The sequence below is a fragment of the Vipera ursinii genome (assembly GCF_947247035.1).
Source record: "Vipera ursinii genome assembly, chromosome: Z".
In the NCBI taxonomy this organism is placed as follows: domain Eukaryota; kingdom Metazoa; phylum Chordata; class Lepidosauria; order Squamata; family Viperidae; genus Vipera; species Vipera ursinii.
Window position 1 is genome coordinate 9,784,015 of NC_139517.1, and position 26,609 is coordinate 9,810,623.

Here is a 26,609-nt window from a genome sequence, read left to right on the forward strand (position 1 = left end):
CAAAATGATTCAATGGGGGGGGAGGGGGTGGAAAGTAAAGCCGGGGAACTCCTGTTGTTTTGATCTCTTCCCCAACCACACACACAAACACACACACTCACACAGACACACAATTTCTCCGTTTTGATTGGCTCCCTTTCCCTTCACCTGGCTTTTCATTGGTTCCCGACTTCCGCCCATTTAAAAAACTTTCAGCAACTTCCTGAACTTCGCTTTTCTCGTCGGGGCGGCTTTTAAGGTGATCGTTTTCCCTCCGTGTAGTAAGTTCAAGAAAGTTTTAATCCGCTGCGATTCCAGGTGAGTTTTCCCGTTAAGGTCGGACGAAGGGGGAGCATCGGGGAGTTTATGGCTGTGTCTCTTGCTTGCTTGCTTGCTTGCGTTCTTACGATCTATAGGCCCGCGGATCCTGGTCTGCTATAACGTGGGGAAGGATGCGGAGATTGCAATTCGGCACTTTCCAAGGCGGCCTTAATTCTGCCATCTGAACATTAAACTGCATGGGGCCGGTTTTAAAGAGGTCAATTTCCAGGATTGTCAGAGGACCAGTTCAGCAAAGTCTTCTCTTCTTTTAAAAGCAGTTTGACCTAGAATGAAAATACAATCACGACACTTTAGAGCAGGGGTGTCAAACTGCCGGCCCGTCGGCCGGATGCGTTACGTGGAAAGCGCGCCCACCCCATTGCCGGCAATGGCAAAAAAAGTCCCGATACGTCGCTCACATGTCTGTTTTAGAGATATGGCTTAAATAAGCAGCTCTTCAAAGACAGAATTTACAAGGCTCCGTTTTGAAATTGGCACATTCTGCAAAGGGAAAGTGAGGCAGGAGAAAACTAATAGATTGGGCTTAATTCTTTAGCGGGGTGTGGGTTTTGTTTTTTTGTTTTTGTCTAGTTTTCCCTTTTTTAAAAAAAAACGGAATAATATAGATTAAAAACCTAATAAATAAGAGACAAATGTACATATAGCACATGGTTTTCTAAACAGATTGAACAATGGTTGTCTAAATTCATCTATTTCCTAATAGTACAAGCTCTGAAACCTGGCTACTTTGGGAAGTGACATTTTTATCATCTGTGAAAAGTAATGACATTTAGGATTCCAGAAGGGAATTCACTTAGACTGGTGTGAAAAACGAGCAATAGGTTTTATCATAACATTGGAAGCACAGTAGCATATTAAAGAGATCAGGGCTACAAGAGGCAAATCCCTAAGCTAGTTGCAAATCTGTCTCAGTTGCATCCTTAATCAGCCTGATTTTGATGTTCATTGTGGCTGATTTTTTGGCCTTTTGTGATGACAGCATTTGAGTGTTGCCAAGAAAAGAACCTAAGAGAGGGGTTTTTTTTAAAAAAAAAACAAACTGTAGATGCAAACTAAGTAAATTAATCTAAATTGTAGGGACTTTGGGGCTCTCTGAGCTTGGTTCTTTTCTTGCAGACATTTCATTACGCAACTAACATCATCAGTGTAAGAAGGGAGTAGAACAGACATGTCAAACACAAGGCCCGGGGGCCAGATCCGGCCCGCGAAGTGGTTTCATGTGGCCCACGAAGCCATCCTGGAAACAGTGAGGGAACGGCCCCCACTGCCTTAGCCCTGGCCCAGAGACCCTCCTTCTGCCAGAGACCCTCAGATCTGTCCCACTCCGGCCCAGACCCCCATAGGCACCCTTGATGTGAACGATGTAGAGCTGGCCACGCCCACCCAGTAGGCCATACGCACTCTAGCCACGCCCACCCAGTAGGCCACACCCACCTTGGCCATACCCACCTGGCCCCCTGAGGGCAACCGCAATGCTGATGCGGCCTTCAATGAAATTGAGTTTGACACCCCTGGAGTAGAACTTCTAGCACTGATGATGTTACCTAGCTGGATAATGAAACGTCTGCAAGAAAACAACCAAGCTCAGAAAACACCCAGGACCCCATACTTCAACCTGCAGATGTTCTTGTCAAGGTTCCGACTAATGATCCCAGCAAACTAAGCACAGCTGAGACTATCAAATCTCTAATGCAAAACTTTATTGGGTAAATCGTTTTGGCACAGTTGAAAGGAAAACCAGCTCCGGTTATTTCACGCCTCAATTGCTATATTAAAAGTATAGAAACCTCCCTTCCTTTATTGGTGCAGGTACAGTTATAAGTCAGAAAATTATTATGAGATAATGTCTTCAGTTCTCAGGAAACAAAATTTTGAATGACCTTGGTTCTCAGGCTTAGCAGCTCAGCACCTGCAATGCACATTCCATTCTTTCCCCTCTCCCCCTGGGTCTGTAGGCAAGCCAGAAAACGGAAATAGCAGAAGCATGAAATTTCTTTGAGCTTGACAGTTCTCTTCTATTGATACTTGGACGGCTTCACTTCCTTTCTTTTTTCCCCTGGCAGGTGATTGGGGTATCTCTCCTTTGTCATTATCACCACACAAAGGCAATGAAGCCACGGCGACTCTACATAGCTATGAAAGATTTCACAGGGGAAGCTAGAGCAGGTGGAGAAGTCAAGATATCCAGGGGTACTTTACTAAGCCAGGAAGATGCCCGCGGGGTCTCCCCTGATGGAACATTTTGGGCCAAGGTCTTGGATGCAGAAAAGTTGGTCCGGGTATCACCACTGATGGCCAGAGAACTGAGCGGAGCCCAGTCTGGTTTGCTGGAAGCTGTGACCAACGGAGATGAACGTCTGGCACTCTTTAAGCAGGGACGGTTGATGAATAAACTCAGTGCCCTGGGGAAGGGTGACCGAGTGAGGGTCCAGATCACCTCTGCTTCCGGGCAGAAAGTTCCAGGCATTATCCGATACCGAGGACCCATAGACAAGAGCAAGCAAGATACCAGCATCATCTTTGGGGTGGAGCTGGTGGTGAGTAATACAGAATAAGAGAATAACAGAGTTGGAAGGGATCTTGGAGGTCTTCTAGTCCAATCCCCTGTTCAAGCAGGAAACCCTATACCATTTCAGACAAATGGCTGTCCACTTGTCTACTTAAAAACCTCCATGTTGGAGGTTGGAGCATTCACAGCTTCTGGAGGCAAGTTGTTCCACTGGTTAATTGTTCCCACTGTCAGGAAATTTCTCCTTAGTTCTAGGTTGCTTCTCTCCTTGATTAGTTTCCACCCATTGCTTCTTGTCCTGCCTTCAAGTGCTTTGGAGAATAGGTTGACCACCTCTTCTTTGTGGCAGGTGTGTGGACTCTTAACTCCCAGAATTCCCCAGCCACTAGGAAATTGTCCACACATCTTAAGCTTGCTGAGATCAAGAAACACTGGCTGAGAATTTGGGCTCACATGGATCAAAAAGGCTCTTATCCTCATTGGACCACCAGAATTCAGTGGTTAGCCTTGGGCAGGGGTAGGCAACCTTGGTTCTTTTATGACTCATGGACTTCAACTCCTAGAATTCTTGAGCCAGCGTGGCTGGCTCAGGACTTCTGGGAGTTGAAGTCCATGAGTCATAAAAGAGCCAAGGTTGCCTACCCCTGGCCTTGGGAGATGCGCAGTTTCTCAGCTAAATATACTCCCACCAGGGTTGTTTGGAGGCTAGAGGGATGGAGAGTGAGATGAGGAATAGAGAATCTTTCTGGAAGAGCCATTGTCCTCTTTTATAGGGCTCAGCCGCCGGGAAGGGTTTTACAGATGGCTCCTTCAAAGGCCAGAAGTTCTTCTCCTGCCGTGAGAACTGTGGCGTCTTTGTACCCGTCAGCCGGATTGAGCCTGACAAATCGGTGGAAGGTAGTCCATCAGCACCTCGAAGAGGAGGCATCCGGGAATGTACAAGAGTCCAGCTTACAACAGGAGATCCCTTGTCGACCCCAGGGCTAACAGTTGGAGACCGGGTCTTTTTCAAGATGGAAAACAACACCCCTACTGGCAGTGTGGTATACTGCAACCATCTTCCAGGGAAATTTGAAGCCGGAGTGTTTGTGGGAATATTTCTGGTAAGTACTCGTCAGTTTCAGAGAATTTCAGTTTCAGAGAATCTCCCAAATGTTAATTTGACACCTTTTTTCAATACTTATTTTTAATATACACTCTTTTCATACAACTTTTTTCAATACTTGGTATTTTTTTATATAGGAAAGTCACATTTCTAAAAATGTTGAAACAGTGGGGGGAAACGTTGGCTGCTTTGTTTCCTCCACCAGTGGAAATTTGGGCGAAAATGGAAAACGTTTGTCATGCTAAATTTTATCAATAGCTTTTCAGATATAAAGTCATGTTAGTACTTTGTAGACTTTGTTAAATGTAATGGGTTTTTTTTCTTCCAAACATTTTGTGTTGTGAATGCATGTCTGTGTAACTCATTGAAATATATTGTTGATTCATGCAATTATGCATATATTGTTTTTATTTTAAGATATATATTGATTACTGTGTTAATTAACTCAGTTAACTCTGGGCTCCTTACAGAATAAAAGTAGGTTTAAAAAGCAGTATATATAGCATAGAAAGGAATGAATATATTTTTTGTTGTTGTAGTTAGAGTTACAAGTTGCTGAAATGTAATACCATTGAAGCCTTTTTTTTCCTATTTAGAAGGAAAAAAAGGTCAGCATTGAAAAATAAAGAGGTTATGATTTTTGGATTTAGATCCCTCTACATCAAACCAAGAAAGATTTTCAGCAAAAAAATAAAAAGCTGAGAAAAATGGAAAGAGAGAAATGGAAGGTCACAATTAGGGATCTGAAGCCCAAAAGATGGTTTAATGTGAGCACACAAGATGTATCTGCCAGCTGTGTCTTTTCCTGGACGTGCTTGGTTAGACTTCCTTAACTTAAATGTCTCTTCATTCATGATTACGGAGCTACCATGTGAACCCAAGAAAAGATGCAGCATCTTTATAGAGAACTGCAAAGAAGGTTTGGTTTGCTCTAAACTTTACATCCAAAGTCTTTGGGTTGCTGGGGAATTATGGGAGTTGAAGTCCACACTTTTCAAGTTGCCAAGGTTGAAAAACCCTAAGGTATTGCTATTCCATCTATCTTCTTGACCACTTCTAAATCTTTCGGTAGGATGAGCCTGTGGGATCCTGGGATGGTTACTTCAAGGGCAAACCTCTCTGTCATTTTCCATCACCCAAATATGGGATCTTGCTCCCCATTTCCAAGGTGCATAAAGGTAAGATTTATCCTAATCAAGGTTTGGGAATATTCATGTATTTTTCACATTCTGCCAAAAATTGATCCTGTGTGTTTTCTGAACGAACTTTGATCATGGTTCATTTTTCAAAGATTCTGGGGAACTACCAGAGGACTGGAAAAGTGCTGATGTAGTTCCTATCTTCAAAAGAAGAAAAATATAGATCCAGAAAACTACAGGCCTATCAGCCTGACCTCAATACCTGGGAAGGTTCTGGAAAAGATAATCAAATAACAAATCAGTGAACACCTAGAGGCAAACAAAGTCATTACTAAAAGCCAACATGGGTTTGTCAAAAACAGATCATGCCAGACAAAACTTATTGCATTCTTTGACCAAGTGACAAAACTAGTGGACCAGAGCAATTCTGTGGATATAATTTACTTGGACTTCAGTAAGGCATTTGATAAAGTAGATCACAACCTACTACTTGATAAGATAGAAAAATGTGGGTTAGATAGCATCACCACCAGATAGATTCGTAGCTGGCTGACCGGCCATACTCAGCGTGTGGTCCTCAATGGAACTACATCTACATGGAGGGAAGTGTGTGGTGGGGTGCCCCAGGGCTCTGTTCTGGGCCCAGTGCTCTTCAACATCTTCATCAACGATTTGGACGAGGGGATAGATGGGGAACTCATCAAATTTGCAGATGACACCAAGCTGGCAGGAATAGCCAACACTTCAGAAAATAGGCTTAAGATACAGGAGGATCTGGACAGACTTGAACACTGGACGCTATCTAACAAAATGAAATTCAATGGTGAAAAAAGTAAAGGTCTACATTTAGGCAAGAAAAACCAAATGTACAGGTATAGTATAGGTGGTACCTTGCTCAATAGTAGTAACTGCGAGAGGGATCTTGGAATCCTAGTGGACAATCACTTAAATATGAGCCAGCAGTGTGCTGCAGCTGCCAAAAAAGCCAACACAGTGCTAGGCTGCATTAACAGGGATAGAATCAAGATTATGTAAAGTATTAATACCTTGGTAAGGCCATACTTGGAATACTGCATCCAGTTTTGGTCACCACGATGTAAAAAAGATGTCGAGACTCTAGAAAGAGTACAGAGAAGAGCAACAAAGATGATTAGGGGACTGGAGGCTAAAACATATAAGGAATGGTTGCTGGAATTAGGTATGTCTAGTTTAATGAAGAGCAGGATGAGGGGGACAAGATAGCAGTGTTCCAATATTTCAGGCGCTGTCACAAAGAAGAGGAAGTCAAGCTATTCTCCAAAGCATCTGAAGGCAAGATAAGAAGCAACGGATGGAAACGAGTCAAGGAGAGAAGCAATCTAGAACTAAGAAGAAACTTCCTGACAGTGAGAACAATTAACCAGTGGAACCACCTGCCTCCAGAAGCGGTGAATGCTCCAACACTGGAAGTTTTTAAGAAGAGACTGGCCAGCCATTTGTCTGAAATGGTATATGGTTTTCTGCTTGAACAGGGGGTTGGACTAGATGATGTACAAGGTCCCTAACAACTTGATGATGATTTTTATATTATTATTATTATTATTATTATTATTATTATTATTATTATTATTATTGTTGTTGTTGTTGTTGTTGTTGTTGTTGTTATTATTATTATTTTCCCTGTCAAACATAGACATCTTGGATAGTGATGCATTATTTTTTAAAACCACTGCATGTTACAATCTATTGAACATTCTCTGCAAATCATTTGGGTTTTCAACCAACAATACAGCCTTGTTTGCCTCCATATGATTTGTCTCCTCAACCAGCACATCGTTGATTAAGGGACAAGCATTCCTTATATATCTGTTCATAAATAGGTTAAATAACCAAGGAGGCTCTCCCACATTCTTTTCTTTGTGAGATTTTATTAAAACTTGCTCTGGAACTGTTGAGCTTTTCATTTTAATTCAGATTGTTAGAAGGATAAGTTGTGGGTCCGAGCTCCAAATTGCACACTGGGAACGGTTCAGTTAGTAACCATTCAAAGTTACAGTGGCACTGAAAAAAGTGACTTATGGCCGTTTTTCACACTTACAACAGTGAGTGTGATCAAAAATTCAGATGCTTGGCAACTGGTTCATATTTATGACGGTTGCAGTGTCCTGAATCTCGTGATTGCCTTTTGAGGCCTTCTGAAAGCAAAGTCAATGGGGAATCTAGATTCACTTAACAACCGTGTTATTAACTTAACAACTGTAGTGATTCACTTAACAATTGTGGCAAGAAAGTTTGTAAAATGGGGCAAGCTCACTTGACAAATGTTTCACTTAGCAACATAAATTTTGGGGTCAATTGTGGTATCTTGAGGATTACCTGTATATTGGCATGAGATTGTGGTTAAAATATCTAGTGTTCTCTCTCTCTCTCTCTCTCTCTCTCTTCCTCTCCCCCCATTCAAGTAGAAGTTGATAAAAGTCAAGAGGTCTTGAACAGCAACTCCTCCACCCCAACCTCAGATGAATATGAAGACTGCCCATCCCCTTCCTCCATCAGATATCCTCCACCAAGGAATGAGTGTTTATCCCAGAACTCTCCACCTTCAGCCCCTTCGTCAAATCTGGAGAACCTCAAGGAAGAAGAAGCACAAGTTTTTGAGAGAAAGAAGAAGAAAAGTGAGGCAGAAGAATCTGAGGAGGACAAGGACAGCAGCGAATATGACTACCATCTCTTAGAAATCAATTCCATGGTGGAGGTTTATAATCCACCCATCTATGGTGTGATACGTTGGATCGGAGACCTACCAGATGTAGATGAGACAGTTGCTGGCTTGGAGCTGGTGAGAAAGTGGAAGAAGAGAGGCACAGCCGAGGTTGCTTTTCCAAAAGGCAACTGGACTTTCTTGTTGTTTTTTTCCCTTGAAAACATTTCACTTCTCATCCAAGAAGCTTCTTCAGTTCAGAACTGAAGAAGTTACTTAGATGAGAAGTGAAACGTTTTCAAGGGGAAAAAAAAGTCCAGTTGCCTTTTGGAAAAAACATCTTTAGGACAACTATGATCTGGATAATTAAGAATCTCCATAGACAAGAAGAGGCACATTTGCACATATCATTCTTACATTGCATTTCCGTAGATATGCAGTCATTCCACATCACCTTCAGAGCGTTATTTCTCAGATACGTTAGATGCCTGCTAATTCCTTGATGCTAATCAAAATGGAGCACTAAATCAAAACCAGTCCTATTTATGACATTCTGCTAGAGAATAATAATGTGTTTCTCAGCCTTAGAAATTTGAAAACGTGTTGACCTCTTGCTGGTTGGAGAAGTTGAAGTCCATACATCTTCCAACACTGCATATTTTAACATATTATGGACATAGGGTCAACTGAATCCTCCTTTCCACTTTAGGCCAACAAGGTGTTCTTTGCAAGTGTCTTCCACTTACAATCCTAGTTGGGGCTAGAATTCCTGTTGCTAAACTTGAGAATTTCTGTTTACTAACAGTAAGATATGTTAATAAACAGAACTGAAAGATGTCATAAATCACAGGACAGAGGGAAAAGGTTGAAGGCAATTGGGGATGTATAAACTCACCTCTTTTTACTTTTTCTAGGAGGAACCACTACCAACTGGCTGTACAGATGGAGAATATAGAGGGATCCGCTATTTCTATTGCCAAACAAACAAAGCCCTCTTTGTCAAGCTGCGCCACTGCCATCCTGACTCGCGTTTTGACACCTTGCAGAGTCCCGAAAATCCTGTTTTGCGATGCAACTCCCTAGGTATGGCTTAGAGCAGTGTTTCTCAAGCTTGGCAACAGTAAGATATCTGGAGTTCAACTCCTGGAATTATGAAATACTAACTACATAGGGGAATGGAATTCTGGGAATTGGTTTCAGATTTCCTGGCTACCCTATGGTTTAAAACAGCATTTCTCAAACTTAGCAAAAGTAAGATATGTAGATTTCAACTCTCAGAATTCCCCAGCCCACACGCTGAGGTATGGAATTCTGGGAGCTGATGTCCATACATCTTAAAAGTTGCCAAGTTTGAGAACTGTTGGCTTGAGAGACTGAGAGCAAAGCAGGCTTGAAGATTGGAAAGTTACCACTTCCTTTTATCCTCAGCAACAAGGGTTCTTGCAGAAGTCATTAGGCTAAAGACAAGTCTCCAAACTTGGCAACTTTAAGACTTGTGGACTTCAACTCCCAGAATTGTGCAGCCAGCATGGCTTCAACCACAAGTCTTAAAGTTATTAAGTTTGAAGATGCCTGGACTATGAAGCATCCACCATCCCATAGATGTTGGATAGATTGGCTGGGAATGGAGGATGTAGAATTGTAGCAACTTCCAAAGGGTTATCAGTTCTCCTCTGGAACTGCTGATTAAACTTTCAGTTTAATCAATAATTCTCAAATTAGGACATAAAAAGGTATGAGTATAGACTGGAGAACCAAGTTATTACATTAGGTCTTCTTCAGGGATTGGGGTACAGGACCTTTCGAATCCCCATCTCCTTCTTGTTGCTTTTTTCTTCCATTGAAGTGAATGACCTGGTAAATGGAAGGATACAGGAAAAACTAAATCACTGAAATAATTGCTTATATTTTAATACAGATCTTTTGGTTGGTCGGTTGGCTTTGCTTATGTTCTGGGGTTTTTTTTAAGTGGAAAGTCTCATCTCATTGGTTTCCAACACTAAATTGCTTTGGAGGAACACCCAACCTCTGTTATACATGTCTGTGTTGGAGGTAGAAGTTGTCTTGACACTCTTGATTATTTCACTATTCCCAGTGTAAGGATGTTGATCTTATCATAATGAAGAGATGGGAGAGGACTTACTGATTCCTATTTTAGCCTATTTTAGTCCTGATGGGGAATCTTGGGATTCCTAGAAAGGATGAAGGAGCAACCATGCAAGCAGGGTGTTTGCATGGTTATTAGTTCTGTCCTTTGCTCTTTTCTCTTAGACTTTCGGGTCTATGCCAGTGTCAAGGTAGAAGAAGATACTCCACCACCACCATTGGGCAATCAAGGTTTGGAACTTCTCTCAGGGTGGAAGAAGGGGATCCAAGGTCATTGCAACTCTTGCTACCTCGATGCTACTTTGTTCTGGTAAGACTGGCTCTACCACCAGAGAGATGTATTGTTCTAAATTGGCAAGACCCTGCCTTTGATTTCCTCTTTGGGCCTGAAATGTCTGTGACCTACAATTAGTTGAATCTGGGAAGGCTTACCAAAACTTGGGAAATTGAGAAAAACATTGGCAGATTGTGTTCCTTTTCATGCAAGAATAGGATTAAGGATAAATGATGTGGAGAGCCACAATCATGTGGTGACTAAGGTCTTGGATTTGGTTGAAGGGAGCTCAAGTCCAAGTTTTCACTTGACCCACGGAGGCTATCAGAAAGGTGTATGCTGTCCACCTTCCCTTAAGCTCTCAAAGCACAAAGAGACACATGTTGCATTATGTCAAGCTCTCACATTCAGGGCTTTACATGACTTCTCCCTGGTGCCTCCTAGAGAATAATGTAACATGATTACGGAGCCCACTGGTAAGTAAGTAGTCCAGTCAAAAAGTCAAACATGACCTAGAGGGGTCTTGTTTAGAGAAGACTTCCCCTATTAATATGTACAACCATATGAATGAAGTATCAATATTGTATCTATTTCTTTCATTGTTCAGTGAGTTCTGGCTAGATTATCTGCAAAATACCTCACTGAAAAACAACACGGGTAGTCCTCAACTCACAAAAGTTCCTTTGGTGACCATTTGAAGTTACAACAGCACTGAAAACAGTGACTTACGACCATTTTTCACACTTACAACCATCATAGCATTTCCATAGTCATGTGATTTACATTCAGATGCTTGACGACTGACTCACATTTATGATAGTTGCAATATCCTGGAGTCATGCGATCCCCTTTTGTGACCTTCTGACAAGTAAAAGTCAATGGGGAAGCCAGATTCGTTTAACAAGCGTGTTACTAATTTAACAACTGCAGGGTTCCACTTAGCAAACGTGGCAAGAAAAGTCATAAAATGGGGCAAAACTCACTTAACATCTTTCTCACTTAGCAACATAAATTTTGGGTTCAGTTTGTGGTCGAAAAATTGAAGACTACCTGTATTGTCCCATTTTCCTATTCTATTCCCCAGTTTCCCCTTATCCCAATTTGTAACCCACTAGACCTTCATCTCCTCTGCAAAGCTGGGGGGAAAAACACCAACAATCCCATTTTTCTCCCCTGCTTACAGTATGTTCTCCTTTACTTCTGTGTTGGATTCCATGCTGCTGCGCCCAACAGACAAGAACGATGGGGAATCTTACACCAAGACGCGAGATCTCTTGAGAACAGAGATTGTCAACCCTTTGCGAAAGTGAGTTTAAGTTTATTCTTTAAAAAGGGTCCAGTTGCTCTTTTTGATGTATACATATTCAGTAAGCCAGAGAACAGCTAGGAACTTCAAGAAGCCTGGCATTCTGACACAATCAGTCATCAATAGACACATAGACATTAACAACATCTAGAGACTATGCAAAACCCAGCCAGGGATAGGGAACCTGGCTCTTTTATGAACTTGTGCACTTCAACTCCCAGAATTCCTGAGTCAGCAAGGCTGGTTCAGGAATTCTGGGCACTCAGATCAGCATAGATTAACTCCAAGGTCAACTTCAGACCAGCAATCAAGTAAGCAATACCCCAATCAAGAAACTGCCAAAAAGCCATTAAATAAATAAATAAACCTTTATTGTTAAAGGACAACATGTACACATTGAGATTAGCTGAGCCTCCCCCCGTGCTCTCTCCCCCCAACACACAGTGACAACAAACCCTCCATCCCACCACACCATGTGAACCAACTACACCACACACCGGCCTCCCAAGTCAATTCTGCATAAGTTCACAGAGATTATGTCCCATTTAAAAGCCTAACAGCCCACGGATAAAAGCTATTTTTCAGCCTGTTGGTACGGCTGGCTATACTCCTATATCTCCTACCGGATGGTAGGAGAGTAAAGAGATACCGTCCAGGGTGTGAGTCATCCCTGAGAATCTTCATTAGTAAACAGTCCAACTGAAGAATCCCTAAGAGCGCCCACTCAGACGCGCAAGACACCAGAATATAAACTGACAGAAAATAGCACTCCTTACTAGCACTGATGATGTTACCTAGTTAGGGTAATGAAACTTCTCCAAGAAAACAAGAAAGCTCAGAGAGCACCAAGGACTGCTCACTTCTAAGATTGCCAAACATTTCTTGTGTGGTATGGTGTGAGAATGTAGGGGTGGATTCCTGCAAGAGGGGGATTTCCCAAGAGGGTGAATCATCTTGTTTCTTTCACTCTCCCTGAAATAGATTATTTGATCACATGCAAATTCTGAAAATCCAGCACATAACAGTAGCTAGTAGCTATTGTTATTGGTAATCATGGCCTTATGGAAAGTTTTGGAAATACCTGAGCACTCCTTGGGCTTCACCGGTGAAGAAAAGATTTGGGGGATCCTTTCCACAAATTCTGATAACTGAGCAAGATAAAACACATAGTTGCATCTTTAATGAAAAGAAGGACTAGGGGTGACATGATAGCAGTGTTCCAATATCTAAGGCAGGGGTGTCAAACTGCTGGCCTGCAGGCCAGATGCGTCACATGGAAGCCACGCCCACCCCATTGCCAGCAATGGCTAAACAGTCCCGATACATCACGCAATGTCACGTGATGTCACAAGTTTGACATGTCTGATCTAAGGGATTGCCATAAAAAAGGGGTGGGTGGGTGTCAACCTATTCTCCAAAGCACCTGAAGGTAGGACAAGAAGCAATGGATGGAAACTAATCAAGCAACCTAGAACTAAGTTGACGCGGCCGGCGTCAACATCCCTCCGCCCAGTACACTCCCACAGAGAGGGCCTCCTCAGGGTGCCACCGGTCAAAGAATGCCGACTGGTGGCCCCCAGGGGGAGGGCGTTCTCTGTGGGTGCACCGGATTTATGGAACCATCTTCCGGTCGAGCTCCGGATGGCGCCCGATCTACGCTCCTTCCAGCGCGATCTTAAAACCCATCTCTTTGAACAAGCTGGCCTGGCCTGATGGGACGGGGTGGGAATTTTATAAACGGATTTTAATTTTAATCTGTATTAATTTATTATGGGCACTGTTTAATTACTTTTTAATAATTTTTAATTTTTGTATCTTGTTTTTTATGTATTGCCCTGTTCACCGCCCTGAGTCCTTCGGGAGAAGGGCGGTATACAAATTAAATTAATAATAATAATAATAATAATAATAATAATAATAATAATAATAATAATAATAATAATAATGAGTAATTTCCTCACAGTTAGAAGAATTAATCAATGGAACGACTTGCCTCCAGAAGTTGTGAATGCTCCAACACTGGAAGTTTTTAAGAAGAGATTGGACAGTCATTTGTCTGAAATGGTATAGGGTTTCCTGCCTGAGCAGGGGGGTTGGACTAGATGACCTCCAAGGTTCCTTCCAACTCTGTTATTCTGTTCAACAAATTGCTACTGCAATTTAAAGTGGCATTTCAATCCCATTAGGATAATAAGGGAAACATCACCACTTCCTGCTCCGTTTTCACTTTATTTCATGTCTCTTAGTGGCAGGGTTGAATCCAGTTAATAGTGGGGTGGATGCCTTTAAGAATTCTCAGGGTTACTCTGGGAGAAAGGGGGGAAGGAGAAGGAAGGAGACGATTTTCCAGGAAGAGGTTTTTGGCTGATGGATCCACCCAGGCTTTTAATCGGTGAATCACATGAACATTCACAAGGCTGGTAGTTTTCAGAAATAAAGGCCTTTCTAAGGAACTGAATTCTCTGGCTAGGGAATCCTCAGGCTATTCTCACAGGCTGGACTCTCACACTTCCATTATCCCAGAATATGGTTGGTTTGTTCTGGCTTAGCCTTATCTCCCAATCAAGCTGCAGTGCAGTTTGCAAACCCATAATAGGGGTAAACAAATCAAAACCAAATCACTGTAGTTTAGCCATACATGAGATCCAGCACGAAATTTGTACAGATAGTTCTCAACTTAACGACCATCGCTTAACGATTATTCGAAGTTGCAAGAGACCTCCATGGAGGTACTTACAACTCCGTTCCAAAGTTCTAATAGCTGTCCGCCCTCCATGCTGTCACATGTCAGATGTTCGTCAGGCAGCACACATTTACCTATATTTGCAGCATCCCGTGGTCACATGACTGCATTTTACAATGGGTTTTTTTTTTGTTTTTTTTGCTGAAAACCAGCATTTACTTCTGATTTTTAACAAAACCGGCCCATAGTGAACCATTGCTTCGCTTAACGACCATGGCTTTTGCTTAATGATCATGCAAAAAAAAATAATCATAAAATTGGTTCGCTCACAAATTGGGTGTGGTCCTATTTTAAGATTATCATGATTTAATCCCATGACGGGCAAGCTCCATTATGATCATGACAGGAACTATTTGTAGCTCTCATGTATTTTATGGAAAGACTGACAACTCCTTATCTATCACTCTCTTGCCATCCCTTGAAAAAAGCAAACTTGGTGACTTTATAACCCTTTTGAGCGCATTTGTGTGTATGTGTTTTTTTTTTCCTTTTCACCTGATAGGAATGGTTACGTGTGTGCCACCAAAATCATGGCCTTGCGGAAAGCTTTGGAAACAGCTGGGCACTCCTCTGGCTTCACCAGTGAAGAAAAAGGTTTGGGCCTGTGCATGTCTGAATGTGTGTGTGGGGAGGAGTTGCATAGTAAGGTGAAGGAGTCATCTGGGCAATTGTGAAAGATGGAGAAGGGAAGAGACAGGAGGGCAGGGGTGGAGGGGGAGAGATCAATATAATTTAGTGTAAAACTGGTCTAGTCTTCTAGCATATTATTAATTCTGGACCATACAGAACCATGTTGATGCATCTTTTCATTTTGTGGAATATTGTGTTCTGTCATAAACTGGTAGTGAGCACATCTCTGGGATCCTCTCTTGAACATCAGCAGTGTCCCACCTCTTTCCATCTACCTATCATCATTTAATGATCTTCTGGAAGTTGGGGCAATTAAGCAATATGAAGAGGTCTCCTTGCTACCTGAGATGGTTCCCAACGCTATTGAGCTTCAGAGGAAAAATGGGGACATAATTGGAAGGGTGTGTGTGTTATTTTATTTCTATTCTACTCTTCCTTTCTTTGCTCAAGGGAAGGCAGGTCTGTCTGAATTGGGTGTACAAAGAGGCAGACAAGATTGCCTCTCCATCTTTGCCTCTTTCTCTTGGCAGACCCAGAAGAGTTTCTCACCCTGCTCTTCCGAGTGCTAAAGATGGAGCCTCTCTTTCAGATCCGGTGAGAAGGATGAGCTGCTTTCTATTTCATAGTCTCATGCTGTACATTTGTGGTGTGCAGAACACCAGACTGTCTCGGATTCAAGATGCCCCATTTTGAGGGTCAAAACATTTATGTCTGTTTTATGTTTTATGTTCAAAATGAGGCGATTTCAATTACTCGGAGGAAGCTTGAAACACTTCAAAACAATTCACAAAGCAGTCCATTTCATACGTTTAACAACTGTTTCAAACTCAAAGTGGGGCATTTTGGAAATAATATGTATAGGCCTCTGCTGAACATTCATGACATTTTACACCAAGGTAATTTAAAATTAGAAGTCACAGATATTTGTGTGTGTGTGTTTGATTAGCTAGTATAGGTACAGGATAATCATAATATATAATATTTTTTAGTTATAGAGCAATGAAGTTACTGTGACCACAAACCACCCCTAAATTTCTATTTGACCTTATTTTGATTGTTCTGTTTTGCTAGGCAGTATCTCTGTACTCCTTAGAATAGTTTTGCAACCCTGAGGGATAGAAACTTTGACAAAGAAAGTAATCCAGGGTAGACTGTTGCTTACATTTTCCCTACATTTAGAGATTTTCTCACAGTATATTCCAGACCAAATAGTATCCCCCAAATAGAATCTAATTCTCTTTTTTTCCCCTTTCAACCTAGCTCAGCTGGCCAGGACCCTCATGGTTGCATTTTCTACCAGATATTTACTGAGGGTCACCCAACTCACGTGGTCCCAACAGTTCAAGAACTTCTGGAGGGATCACTGATGACCGTGGATCTCAAATTCACAGAGGTGAGATGCAGGACCAGAAGGATAGGAAGATGTGACCTCAGATACTGTTTTCAGCAAGATAATTTGTATGACATTTGAAGGACCCCCTGGGGTACAGAAAGTTGATCTAAGGTCAGGCACATCAACAAGACGTTGGTTGTGCGATCAAAGTAATTTAGATCAATTATTGTAGCCACCATCTTTACTACAGAGTCCTCGACTTACAACAGTTCATTTAGTGATCGTTCAAAGTTACAACATCACTGGAAAAAGTAACTTATAAACAGTTTTACACACTTATGACTGTTGCAGCAAACCCCCCCCCATGGTCCCGTGATTAAAATTGGGATGCTTGGCAACTGATTCATATTTATAACAGTTGCCCTTCTGACAAGCAATGGGGAAGGCAGATTCATTTAACAGCCATGTTACTAACTTAACTGCAGGGATTCACTTAACAACTGGGGCAAGAAATATTGTAAAATGGGGCAAAATTCACTGAACCACTGTCTGACATAGCCACAGAAATTTTGGGCTCAATTGTGGTCGTAAGTCGAGGACTACCTGTATTAGATGTTCCTACCTTGGGCCAAGATGCCAGGATAAGATTTTGCCAAGTCTCCATGTGATGCTTGGGTTCATTCCCAAAGTCCTTTGGGATTTTGTAAATATAATAAATAAGTAAATGCTGTGGAATGGCCCTATTTGGAACGCACAAAAGGGTTTTGTTTTTTGTTTTTTTGTTTTAAAAAAGAAAAGTAATTTTAAAGTAATATTGTACTATGTGCATATAAGTAATATATCCCTATTTTAGTTAACTGTAGCTGTAAGTAAAATGGAATCAATTATAATTTCTCATTTGGCCGTTCCCAATTCTTTAAATTATGTTTTAATTGTAATTGGTGCTCTTTTTCTCCTTTAATCCAAGAAACACAATGTGAAGAAATTATTTTTTTAAAAAAAATCCATGGTTATATCTTGGGGATATAAACTTATCAGCACATTCATCATTGCTGAGAGAACAAAAATTAACTCAAGTTAATTTTTAAAGCAGGACTGCCTTGAGTATCCTTGTCCAAGGCACTTACTCTACAGTATATGCAGTAGAGGTGGTCCTCAACTTATAACCACAATTAAGCCCAAAATTTCTGTTGCTAAGCGAGACATTTGTAAAGTAAATTTTGCCACATTTTATGACCTATCATGCCAAAGTTGTTAAGTGAATCACTGTAAGTTGTTAAGATAGTGACAAGGTTGTTAAATGAATCTGGTTTCCCATTGACTTTGCTTGTCAGAAAGTCAAAAAAGGGGATTGCAAGACCGTCAAAAATACGAGTTAGTTGCCAAGAGTCTGAACCCTTTGATTATGTGACCATGGGGATGCAGTCAAAAACAGTCATAAATCACTTTTTTCAGTGCCATTGTAACTTTGAGAATGCTCACTAAACAAACTGTTGTCGTTTCATGAAGTGGATTTGAAAAAACTGAGATTTGCCTTTTTGAGTTGAGTGTCCAAAGTGCGGGCTCATCATCTATAAAAATGTAAAGGTAAAGGTTCCCCCGCACATGCGTGCTAGTTGTTTCCAGCTCTAGGGGCCGGTGCTCATCTCCGTTTCAAAGCCAAAGAGCCAGCGCTTGTCCAAGGACGTCTCTGTGGTCATGTGGCCGGCATGACTAGACGCCAGAGGCGCATGGAACGCTGTTACCTTCCCACCATAGTGGTCCCTATTTTTCTACTTGCATTTTTACGTGCTTTTGAACTGCTAGGTTGGCAGAAGCTGGGACGAGTAACAGGCGCTCACTCTCTTACGCGGCACTCGGGATTCAACCCGCCAAACTGCCAACCTTCCGATCGACAAGCTCAGCGACCTAACATCTATTCTTCCTCCCAATCTCATCCGGGTGCTTCCATTCTTCTTGGCAGGCCCCTTCATGCCTTATCCTTCAGATGCCTCGGAATGGGAAGAACTTCAAAGCTTTTCGAACCATCCAACCCAGCCTGGAACTTGACCTCACAGATCTCCTGGAAGAAAGTAAGGGATGAGAGAGAAAAGCACATATCTCTGTCCTACAACTTCAATCCTGTTGTGGCTATACATCATCTGAGAATCTAGAACAAGGTTAAGGGCAAAACCTGGTTGAGTTTAGCCTCCTATTTGTTTATGTCAGTCCAGTGAGATAGACTAGACCAGAAAATCACAGGAAAGCTAAAGCTACTTTGTATTAACATAGACTATGATGATAATAACAACAACAACTACAACAGAATCTTGGAAATATGATTGTGCATTATCTCCCCTTGCTTGTGATAGTTCAGTGAAATTGGGAGGTGTTTGCCTGAGCCATTTACAAAAATCTCCTAGTTCTGGACTTCAGCCTCTTTGGCTTAGGTAAAGATTTCTGCATATCTCCATCAACTTTACCTTCCTTAATCTCTTTGCCTATTATGCCAACTCAACATTTTGTGGAAGCTCCCAAACTGAAGTAACTACTTTCTTCTACTATTTACTCATAGCAGTTGGTTTCATGTAGTGGTGTAATAGTTAAAATGGTGGACAGGGGCCAGAAAGACCAAAGCTGAAACGCCCTTCTAAACTATGGAAATTTGTTGGGTTACTTTGGATCAGTCTTGCTCAATCTATTGAGGTGGTTGTGAGAAAAGGAAGAAGGAATGCTGTGGATGCTGCCTTGAGATCCTAAAGAACGGTGGGTTGTAAACCTAATGACCAATCAAGTAAGTAATCATGGGGAAGTTGGACATTCCCTTTGAAAACCCCATCTTCCTCTCCATTGAGCTTTTATCTTCCACAATTTCCTAGTTTGCCTTCTTTCTACCTAAACCTGTGGCCTTCATCACATCTTAGAACAATGGAGGACCATAAATTAATTCCCTTCTTGCTGTAACCACCATTTCCTTTTGTCTTTTGGTGGCTTTCAAGTCACCAACTGATTTTTTTCCCCAGTTTTCTAGGCCTGGAGAAGGAAAGAAATGTTTGTGCCAAATGCCTTCCTCTTTATGGGGCAAACAAAATTTGTATCTCTCTTTTATTTCCCAACTTGGCAATCAATTACCGAGAATTGAATGTCATTTCCCATAATCCACAGCCAGCATGTCACTTTTAAGATAACCTTTATTGTCATTTTTTTTACTATGGGCACACTAACACATTAAAAATGAAATTCTGTTGCCTGGTCTCAAAAGTGTACACATATAAACATGTTATATACAACATGCTATATACAACATATGCCCTTAAATATAAATACCTACAAATAATAATCACTGTCCATCTTGAATACATAAAAAGGTTCACAAGATTAATATCATATAGAACAAAACTGTGACTGAATCTGGATGTTCTGCTTCGGATACCACTTCTAACCAACATCTCTGATTTTCCCATTGCAGCTCCCCGTGAGTGTTCTGTATGCCAAGGACTGGCTGTGATGGAGTGTCCAGATTGCTACCAGGATCCTAGTTTTGGCATCAGACACATCAAACAGTTCTGCAAGGTTTGCAATCAGCAGGTATCTTTACAATAGCTTTCTATTCCACGATACTCCTTTTAGCTATGCTTGTCTGATAAAGAATATATAGCCAAAGGATGCTACAGATTTTTCTAGTTAAGATCCTTGATGCAGAGTGGGGATGTGCACACACACGTTCGCTCACTTGCCCACCCACCACTTCTGTGGCCCAGTCATCAATCCTACTAGAAAACCCAACAAAAGAAATCCTGAAGGCAATTAAGTCCCAGCAGGCAAAAACTTTATTGGGTACAGCATCTCAGAACTAAAGAAGCAAAACCAGCTCTGAGTTTTCCCACGTGAAAGCTTGCTTAGTTAAAAGATAGATCCGCATGCCCTCACCCCTTAGGTGTTCACATTGTCCAAGAGTACTATTTCTTTTTGTTATTGGAACAGTTCACTTCTCCATTGAGCATCTACAGCAATGACCTTGGCATGGTGCAGGCTCTCATAGTCCATCAACGGCTTCTTGGCATTCCATTCCATTCCCTCCCTTTTCTTTGACAAGGGGATGAAGCTAGCAGGCATCGTAGCAATGCGTACGAAGCTCCAAATTTGCAAGTACCAGGCTCTTGCACTCGCGCATAAAGCTCCACTCATACGAGCGGAGGATTTTTGCACACAAAACTCCACTTGCATGAATGGAGCCTTGCACGCGAGCGCAAGCACATTCTGCTTGCAAGTTTGGAGCTTCATGCGCATGCTTGCCCATTTCTCCTGCGGCCTAGTTTCAAATATTCCATGGCCTGCTAGTGGGCCGCGGCCTGGGAATTGGAGACCCCTACTCTAAGTGGCTTATCCATCCAGGTATGTATAGTCTTTAAAAAGGTGAATGAGGAAGGATATAATCCTCTTCTAATATGTGAGAACTCGTTGAATAGAATACCTGCCCTATCTTCTTCCAGAGAGAAGGATTTGGATTAAAGGAGAAAGCAGAGAGTAGTTAATCTGTTAGAACAGACATGTCAAACACAAGGCCCGGGGGGTGGATCCGGCCCGCGAAGTGGTTTCATGTGGCCCGTGAAGCCATCCTGGAAACAGTGAGGGAACGGCCCCCATTGCCTTGGCCCTGGCCCAGAGACCCTCCTTCTGCCAGAGACCCTCAGATCTGTCCCACTCCTGCCCAGGCCCCCATAGGCACCCTTGATGTGAACGATATAGAACTGGCCACGCCCACCCAATAGGCCATACGCACTCTAGCCACGCCCACCCAGTAGGCCACGCCCACCCAGGCCATACCCACCTGGCCCCCGAGGGCAACCGCAATGCTGATGCGGCCCTCAATGAAATTGAGTTTGACACCCCTGTGTTAGAAGATGCTTATATAGAAGATGCTTTAGAAGAGAAATTGGACAGTGTAAACAATTACTCAGTGATATGGTTCCTCTCCTTTATTGGATGTGGTCAAATGGAGATTAGACAACCATATGTCTAGTAAGGTTGGGCTTTCCAGAATTTAGATTCCTACACTAAGCAAAGGTTTAGGATTTGATGCCTTCTGAGATAGGAGATACAAGCTTCTAGTTTTGTTTATAGTGGACCTTTAAAAAAAAAGTAATGATGTAATCAAGAAACCCCTTTGCAAAAAGAGCTGAGTTTAAAAGGTAAAGGTAAAGGTTCCCCTGCACATGCGTGCTAGTCGTTTCCGACTCTAGGGGCCGGTGCTCATCTCCATTTCAAAGGCAAAGAGCCAGCGCTTGTCCGAGGACGTCTCCGTGGTCATGTGGCCGGCATGACTAGACGCCAAAGGCGCACAGAACGCTGTTACCTTCCCACCAGAGTGATCCCTATTTTTCTACTTGCATTTTTTACGTGCTTTCGAACTGCTAGGTTGGCAGAAGCTGGGACGAGTAACAGGCGCTCACTCTGTCATGCGGCACTCGGGATTCAACCCGCCAAACTGCCGACCTTCTGATCGACAAGCTCAGCGTCCTGGTGTTACTAAATATTACATCTATAGGCTTGCCCAATTGGAAAGGCTCAAGGTAGCTTTGTTTAAAATCTTGTGATGTTCTTTGGCCATTACTCTATAGGTTCACAAGCACCGGGCTCGACGGTACCACCAGCCCCGTCCACTGTATCTGCCTGAGGAGCTTTCCCACTTTGGCTCTTTTCCAGAGACCGTCCCCCGTCAGAAAATGCAGCTCTTTGCAGTTCTCTGCATTGAAACAAGTCATTATGTGGGTTTTACCCGCCACGGCCCAGATGCCCACCAGTGGCTTTTCTTTGATAGTATGGCTGACCGTGAGGGTGAGTTGTTTCAAAACATCTTTTCCAAAGAAAGCCAAAGGTTTGCTTTTATCAATGTTATGTTTAGCTTGTAAAATCGGACGAGAATCTTCCCTCTGATTTGTTGAATTCATTAGATTCAACTGACTTAAAGGGGGAAAAAATCTGTCTGAATGTCGAAACTGAATCCTCAGGTTGGTTTGATTTGTTGTTGTTTTTTTGAAGGGATTCAGAAAAAAATCTTCTGTGCGCATGGGTCAAAGTATTGTTCAGATTGACTTGAAAAGTATCCAATTCCACAAATCAATCAACTCTTCCAGTTTGCAGTTTGGTTGAATCAATCTCACGCCTATACTATGATTGCTTATAGCCAAGGTTATTTCTGCACACAAGTGAGATTTTAAAAAGTAAGAAATGGAAACTCTATTAACCTGGGCTCAGTTAAAATTTATCTAAAATAAACTGAAGTGAGCCATAACAGCTGGCAGCCCCTAATTAACTTTGGCTCATCTGGAAAAGCTGACTTTGATCAGACCTGGTTTGTACTTGGATATGGACCTCTAGAAAATCAGCATGGCCCTTGGCTAGAGTCCAATGTTTTTCATTGTTGGCAATTTGAAGATGTGTAGATTCAAATTGCCAAGATTAAGAAATACTGTGTTGGATTAAAAAATAATAAATTAACAATCAGTCGATCTATCAGAAGGTGGCAGTAGCAAGCTACTTTCACACTGGAACCAAGAAAATTTCTTGAATCCCTTCTTATAATCACCAGGCACTGAGATTTGCTCAATGGAATCTATACTTTTCTCTTACATTAGAGAACTTGAAACATTTGATTCAAGTATCCATTAGAACAGAAGCCATGTTATCCGCTGCCTGAAATCTAGACCAGATGCTTTGTTGCTTGGATAAACATTTTACAATGGTCTTCCAGCAAAAGCAAACATGGGTACTGGATGGGAATTTTAGCTTGGTTTGGAAAAATGTCCGCTCCAATGTCGGAAAAATTAGTACTGGGAGACATCTTCAGAGATGCTGCTGTTTACTGAAAGCATTTCCCATTGCTAAAATCTCACTGGTCAAAGATTGGAATTCTAACATTAAGTTGATTTACTTTCCTCTTCTGATTCTTCCCATGCATACCCTCAGTCCTTATGCCTGTCTTTTGTTTCCCAAGGTGGATTGAATGGCTTTAACATCCCACGTGTCACACCCTGTTCCGAGGTAGCGGATTACTTGGAAATGTCCCCTGAAGCTCTGCAGGGCTTGAATCCCAAATCTTTGCCCTCTTATGCCCGCCGCTTGCTCTGTGACGCTTACATGTGCTTCTACCACAGCCCTTCCCTCAGCCTCTACAAATAAAGGTTTGGATGAGAGACAGGAGATTTTAGAAGAGAGAGAAGTTATGTGACTGCAGAGATCCCTGGCAGATGTGGCTGGGAACTCTGAGTGTTCAAACCAAAACTTTTGGGAGAAATAACCACTGAGCAATTCAGAAACAAGGGCTATATATTGTTACCTAGAATTTTTCAGATAGACGCAATATTGGAATCTCTTCCTTCAGGACTAATCTCAATGAAATATTTAAAAACATTATATATAACATCCCCTGACCACTCTTCACCATTCATACGTAATGGCATCCACTTTAAGCAGCTTAGCAAAGGATATTTGGACATTGTATGTGAATACAAAAGGATAGACTGTCATGCCTCTAAACCCATCCTCTACTTGGGTACTTCTAAACCAATCCTGATGAGTCTTTTTCTACTGCATGAAACGTTTGGGCTCTTACAGTCTTTTCACCAAGTTGTCACACTCCCAGATTAAAGAAGTATCAGAAAAACTGGATCTTCTCAGTGGCGATACCTTGTCTCCAGATACACAGACCAGTTCTGAGGTCCTTTCAAAATCACGTGGAGATTTTGAATTATGAATTGAAGATTATTTTTTCCCAAGAGAGATTAAAAAGATGATGTGATATGGAAAAGCAATAGCACTTAAGACTTATGTACCGCTTCACAGTGCTTTACAGCCCTCTCTAAGCGGTTTACATGGTCAGCACATTGCCCCCAACAATCCGGGTCCTCATTTTACCGACCTTGGAAGGATGGAAGGCTGAATCAACCCCGAGCTGGTGAGAAACTGCCAAACTGCTGGCAGCCGGCAGAAGTAGCCTGCAGTATTGCATTCTAACCACTATGCCACCGTGGGAAAATTGGATGGAAAGACGACGATAACTAATTTTTAACAGAGTCTGTGTTAAAGAGACCAAAATTATCTACCAGATGTAACCTAGTGGTCATATTTACAGTTACATTATTTGCTAACAACATTGGACCAGCAGTATTTTTAGCTTTCAGACTCTTGAGATATTAAAAAGGTAAAGGTAAAGGTTCCCCCGCACGTGCGTGCTAGTCATTTCCGACTCTAGGGGCCGGTGCTCATCTCCGTTTCAAAGCCGAAGAGCCAGCGCTTGTCCGAGGACGTCTCCGTGGTCATGTGGCCGGCATGACTAGACGCCAAAGGCGCCCGGAACGCTGTTACCTTCCCACCGGAGTGGTCCCTGTTTTTCTACTTGCATTTTTATGTGCTTTCGAACTGCTAGGTTGGCAGAAGATATTAGATATTAGAATTTGTTAAATCCTTTACATCTTTTTTTTAAAAAAAAACCCTACTATTCATTTTTGTAGATATTTGTTATCAATAATTCAGTATGATATGAAGATCCTAAAAAAATAGCGGAATAAATAATTTGAGATTCTTATAATGGCCAGACAATGGGAGACTGAACTTCTCTAGCAAGAGAGTCACTGGACCTCAAATTATGATTTATAGAACAAAACCATTTAGAATTTATTGCACTATGTTATATATGTATAGAAAAGGATTTTTAAAAACAACATTTTGTTGGAGATAAAGAAGGATATTGGTTCTTTAAAACACACATTTTTACATTGTCTTGCACTTACCAAGTTTTGGGAGAAAGTTGTTGTTGTTGTTGTTAGCTGCGAAGTCGTGTCCGACCCATCGCGACCCTATGGACAACATTCCTCCAGGCCTTCCTGTCTTCTACCATCTTCTGGAGTCCATTTAAGCTCACACCTACTGCTTCAGTGACTCCATCCAGCCACCTCGTTCTCTGTCGTCCCCTTCTTCTCTTGCCCTTTCCCAGCATGAGGCTCTTCTCCAGTGAGTCCTTCCTTCTCATTAGGTGGCCAAAGTATTTGAGTTTTAGCTTCAGGATCTGGCCTTCTAAAGAGCAGTCAGGATTGATCTCTTCTACGACTGACCGGTTTGATCGTCTTGCAGGGAGAAAGTAGTAGATTATATAAATATAATTGTGTGACAAAAAGCTAAAATTTTCAGACAATAATATACCTTTGACCTACATATCTTGTATTTGGAATTTGATAAATGGGCAATGAAAATGGATTTTCTGTGTCCTTATTACGGCCAAATAACTGACATTATAGCATTGGTAAGATAAAGGTATGCCTCTTCACTTAAGGGCCTGGTTGCACTTATCATCTATAAGTGGACTGGCTATAGGTATAGTATATCGACAAATATAATGAAATATGGGGCTCATTTAAACAAAATGCCCAAAGTTAAAATGATTATATATACATATGTGTGTGTGTGTGTGTGTGTGTGTGTGTGTGTGTGTTTTCTGAGGTTTTCGCGGGTGTTTGTATGTAAATCTTTGGTTATTCGGGTTTTTCCCCACATAGAATTGAAGGTATAAGAGCAACGTTTCAACGAAATCTCATCCGTCATCCTCAGGCTGGTGGCTTCAGCTTCGTTCTTCAAGGGAGAAGTGTGTGGTAGTGGAATTTATAAATAAAGTGTGTGGTAGTAGAATTTATAAATAAATTCTTTGTCAGCAAAAAGAAATTCAAATACATAATGGATCGCAATAGCAACTTGAGCCCTGCTTAATGCTCCTAGGTTGGAGCTGCAAGGCAAAAGAAATCATAATAGAACTGCAATATAGCAGTTCAAAAACCTAAGGTGCATCAATCAGACCGGTCTGACCAGGAAAAAAACTTACACACACACACACACACACACACACACACACACACGTATATGTATATTCATATATATATATATGAATAATAACTGCATTAGATAACTAAATTATCTAATAGAATTTTAATTACTGCTAAAATGCTACACCTTTTTTCTTTTTCCTTTGTATTTTTTATTTTTTAAAATAACTTTCTATGTATTTTTTCCTTTTGGCAAAGTATGTATTTTTATCTTACCCAATTTTGTTTTATTTTTAAAAAAAGCTATAAAAGAATTTTAAAAAGAGATTTAATGGTTTTTCAGTATTGGGAAAAGTAGGCGTTGCAATGTTGAAATTATGGGTTGGTTACTTCTTGTTTTTTATTGCTTTAAGGGCTCCTACTCCATCTTTTAAAATGAAGTGTATTTATTAAAATTTGTCAAAATTTCCTTTGACAATCTAATGCAGGATTTAGCTTCTTTAAGCATTGACTATCATTGCACATAAAGGGACGTGGTGGCTCAGTGGATTAGGATGCCCAGCTTGTCGATCAGAAGGTCGGCAGTTTGGCGGGTCGAATCCGGGAGTGCCACATAGCAGAATGAGCGCCTGTTACTTGTCCCAGCTTCTGCCAACCTAGCAGTTCGAA

General features: G+C 41.6%; 1 protein-coding gene across 1 annotated transcript; it reads left to right on the top strand.

The window, feature by feature from the left end:
- Positions 1–201: 201 nt before the first annotated feature.
- Positions 202–24,932, top strand: LOC310649314 (ubiquitin carboxyl-terminal hydrolase CYLD-like). Its single transcript, XM_083377658.1, has 15 exons — positions 202–297; positions 2,385–2,858; positions 3,604–3,933; positions 5,008–5,113; positions 7,516–7,892; positions 8,669–8,837; positions 10,026–10,170; positions 11,318–11,440; positions 14,686–14,777; positions 15,344–15,407; positions 16,074–16,206; positions 18,110–18,218; positions 19,595–19,713; positions 21,747–21,963; positions 23,123–24,932. Exons 2-15 carry the CDS (start codon positions 2,430–2,432, stop codon positions 23,305–23,307), a joined length of 2,598 nt encoding a protein of 865 aa, XP_083233784.1. The 5' UTR covers positions 202–297; positions 2,385–2,429; the 3' UTR covers positions 23,308–24,932.
- Positions 24,933–26,609: the final 1,677 nt, after the last annotated feature.

Bases quoted from the DNA above. Each gene is read 5' to 3' on its own strand.
- LOC310649314 (XM_083377658.1), top strand. From the start codon at position 2,430: ATGAAGCCACGGCGACTCTACATAGCTATGAAAGATTTCACAGGGGAA. The intron at 8,838-10,025 runs GTATGGCTTAGA...CTTTTCTCTTAG, and splicing joins TTTGCGATGCAACTCCCTAG to ACTTTCGGGTCTATGCCAGT. The intron at 16,207-18,109 runs GTGAGATGCAGG...TCTTCTTGGCAG, and splicing joins TGGATCTCAAATTCACAGAG to GCCCCTTCATGCCTTATCCT.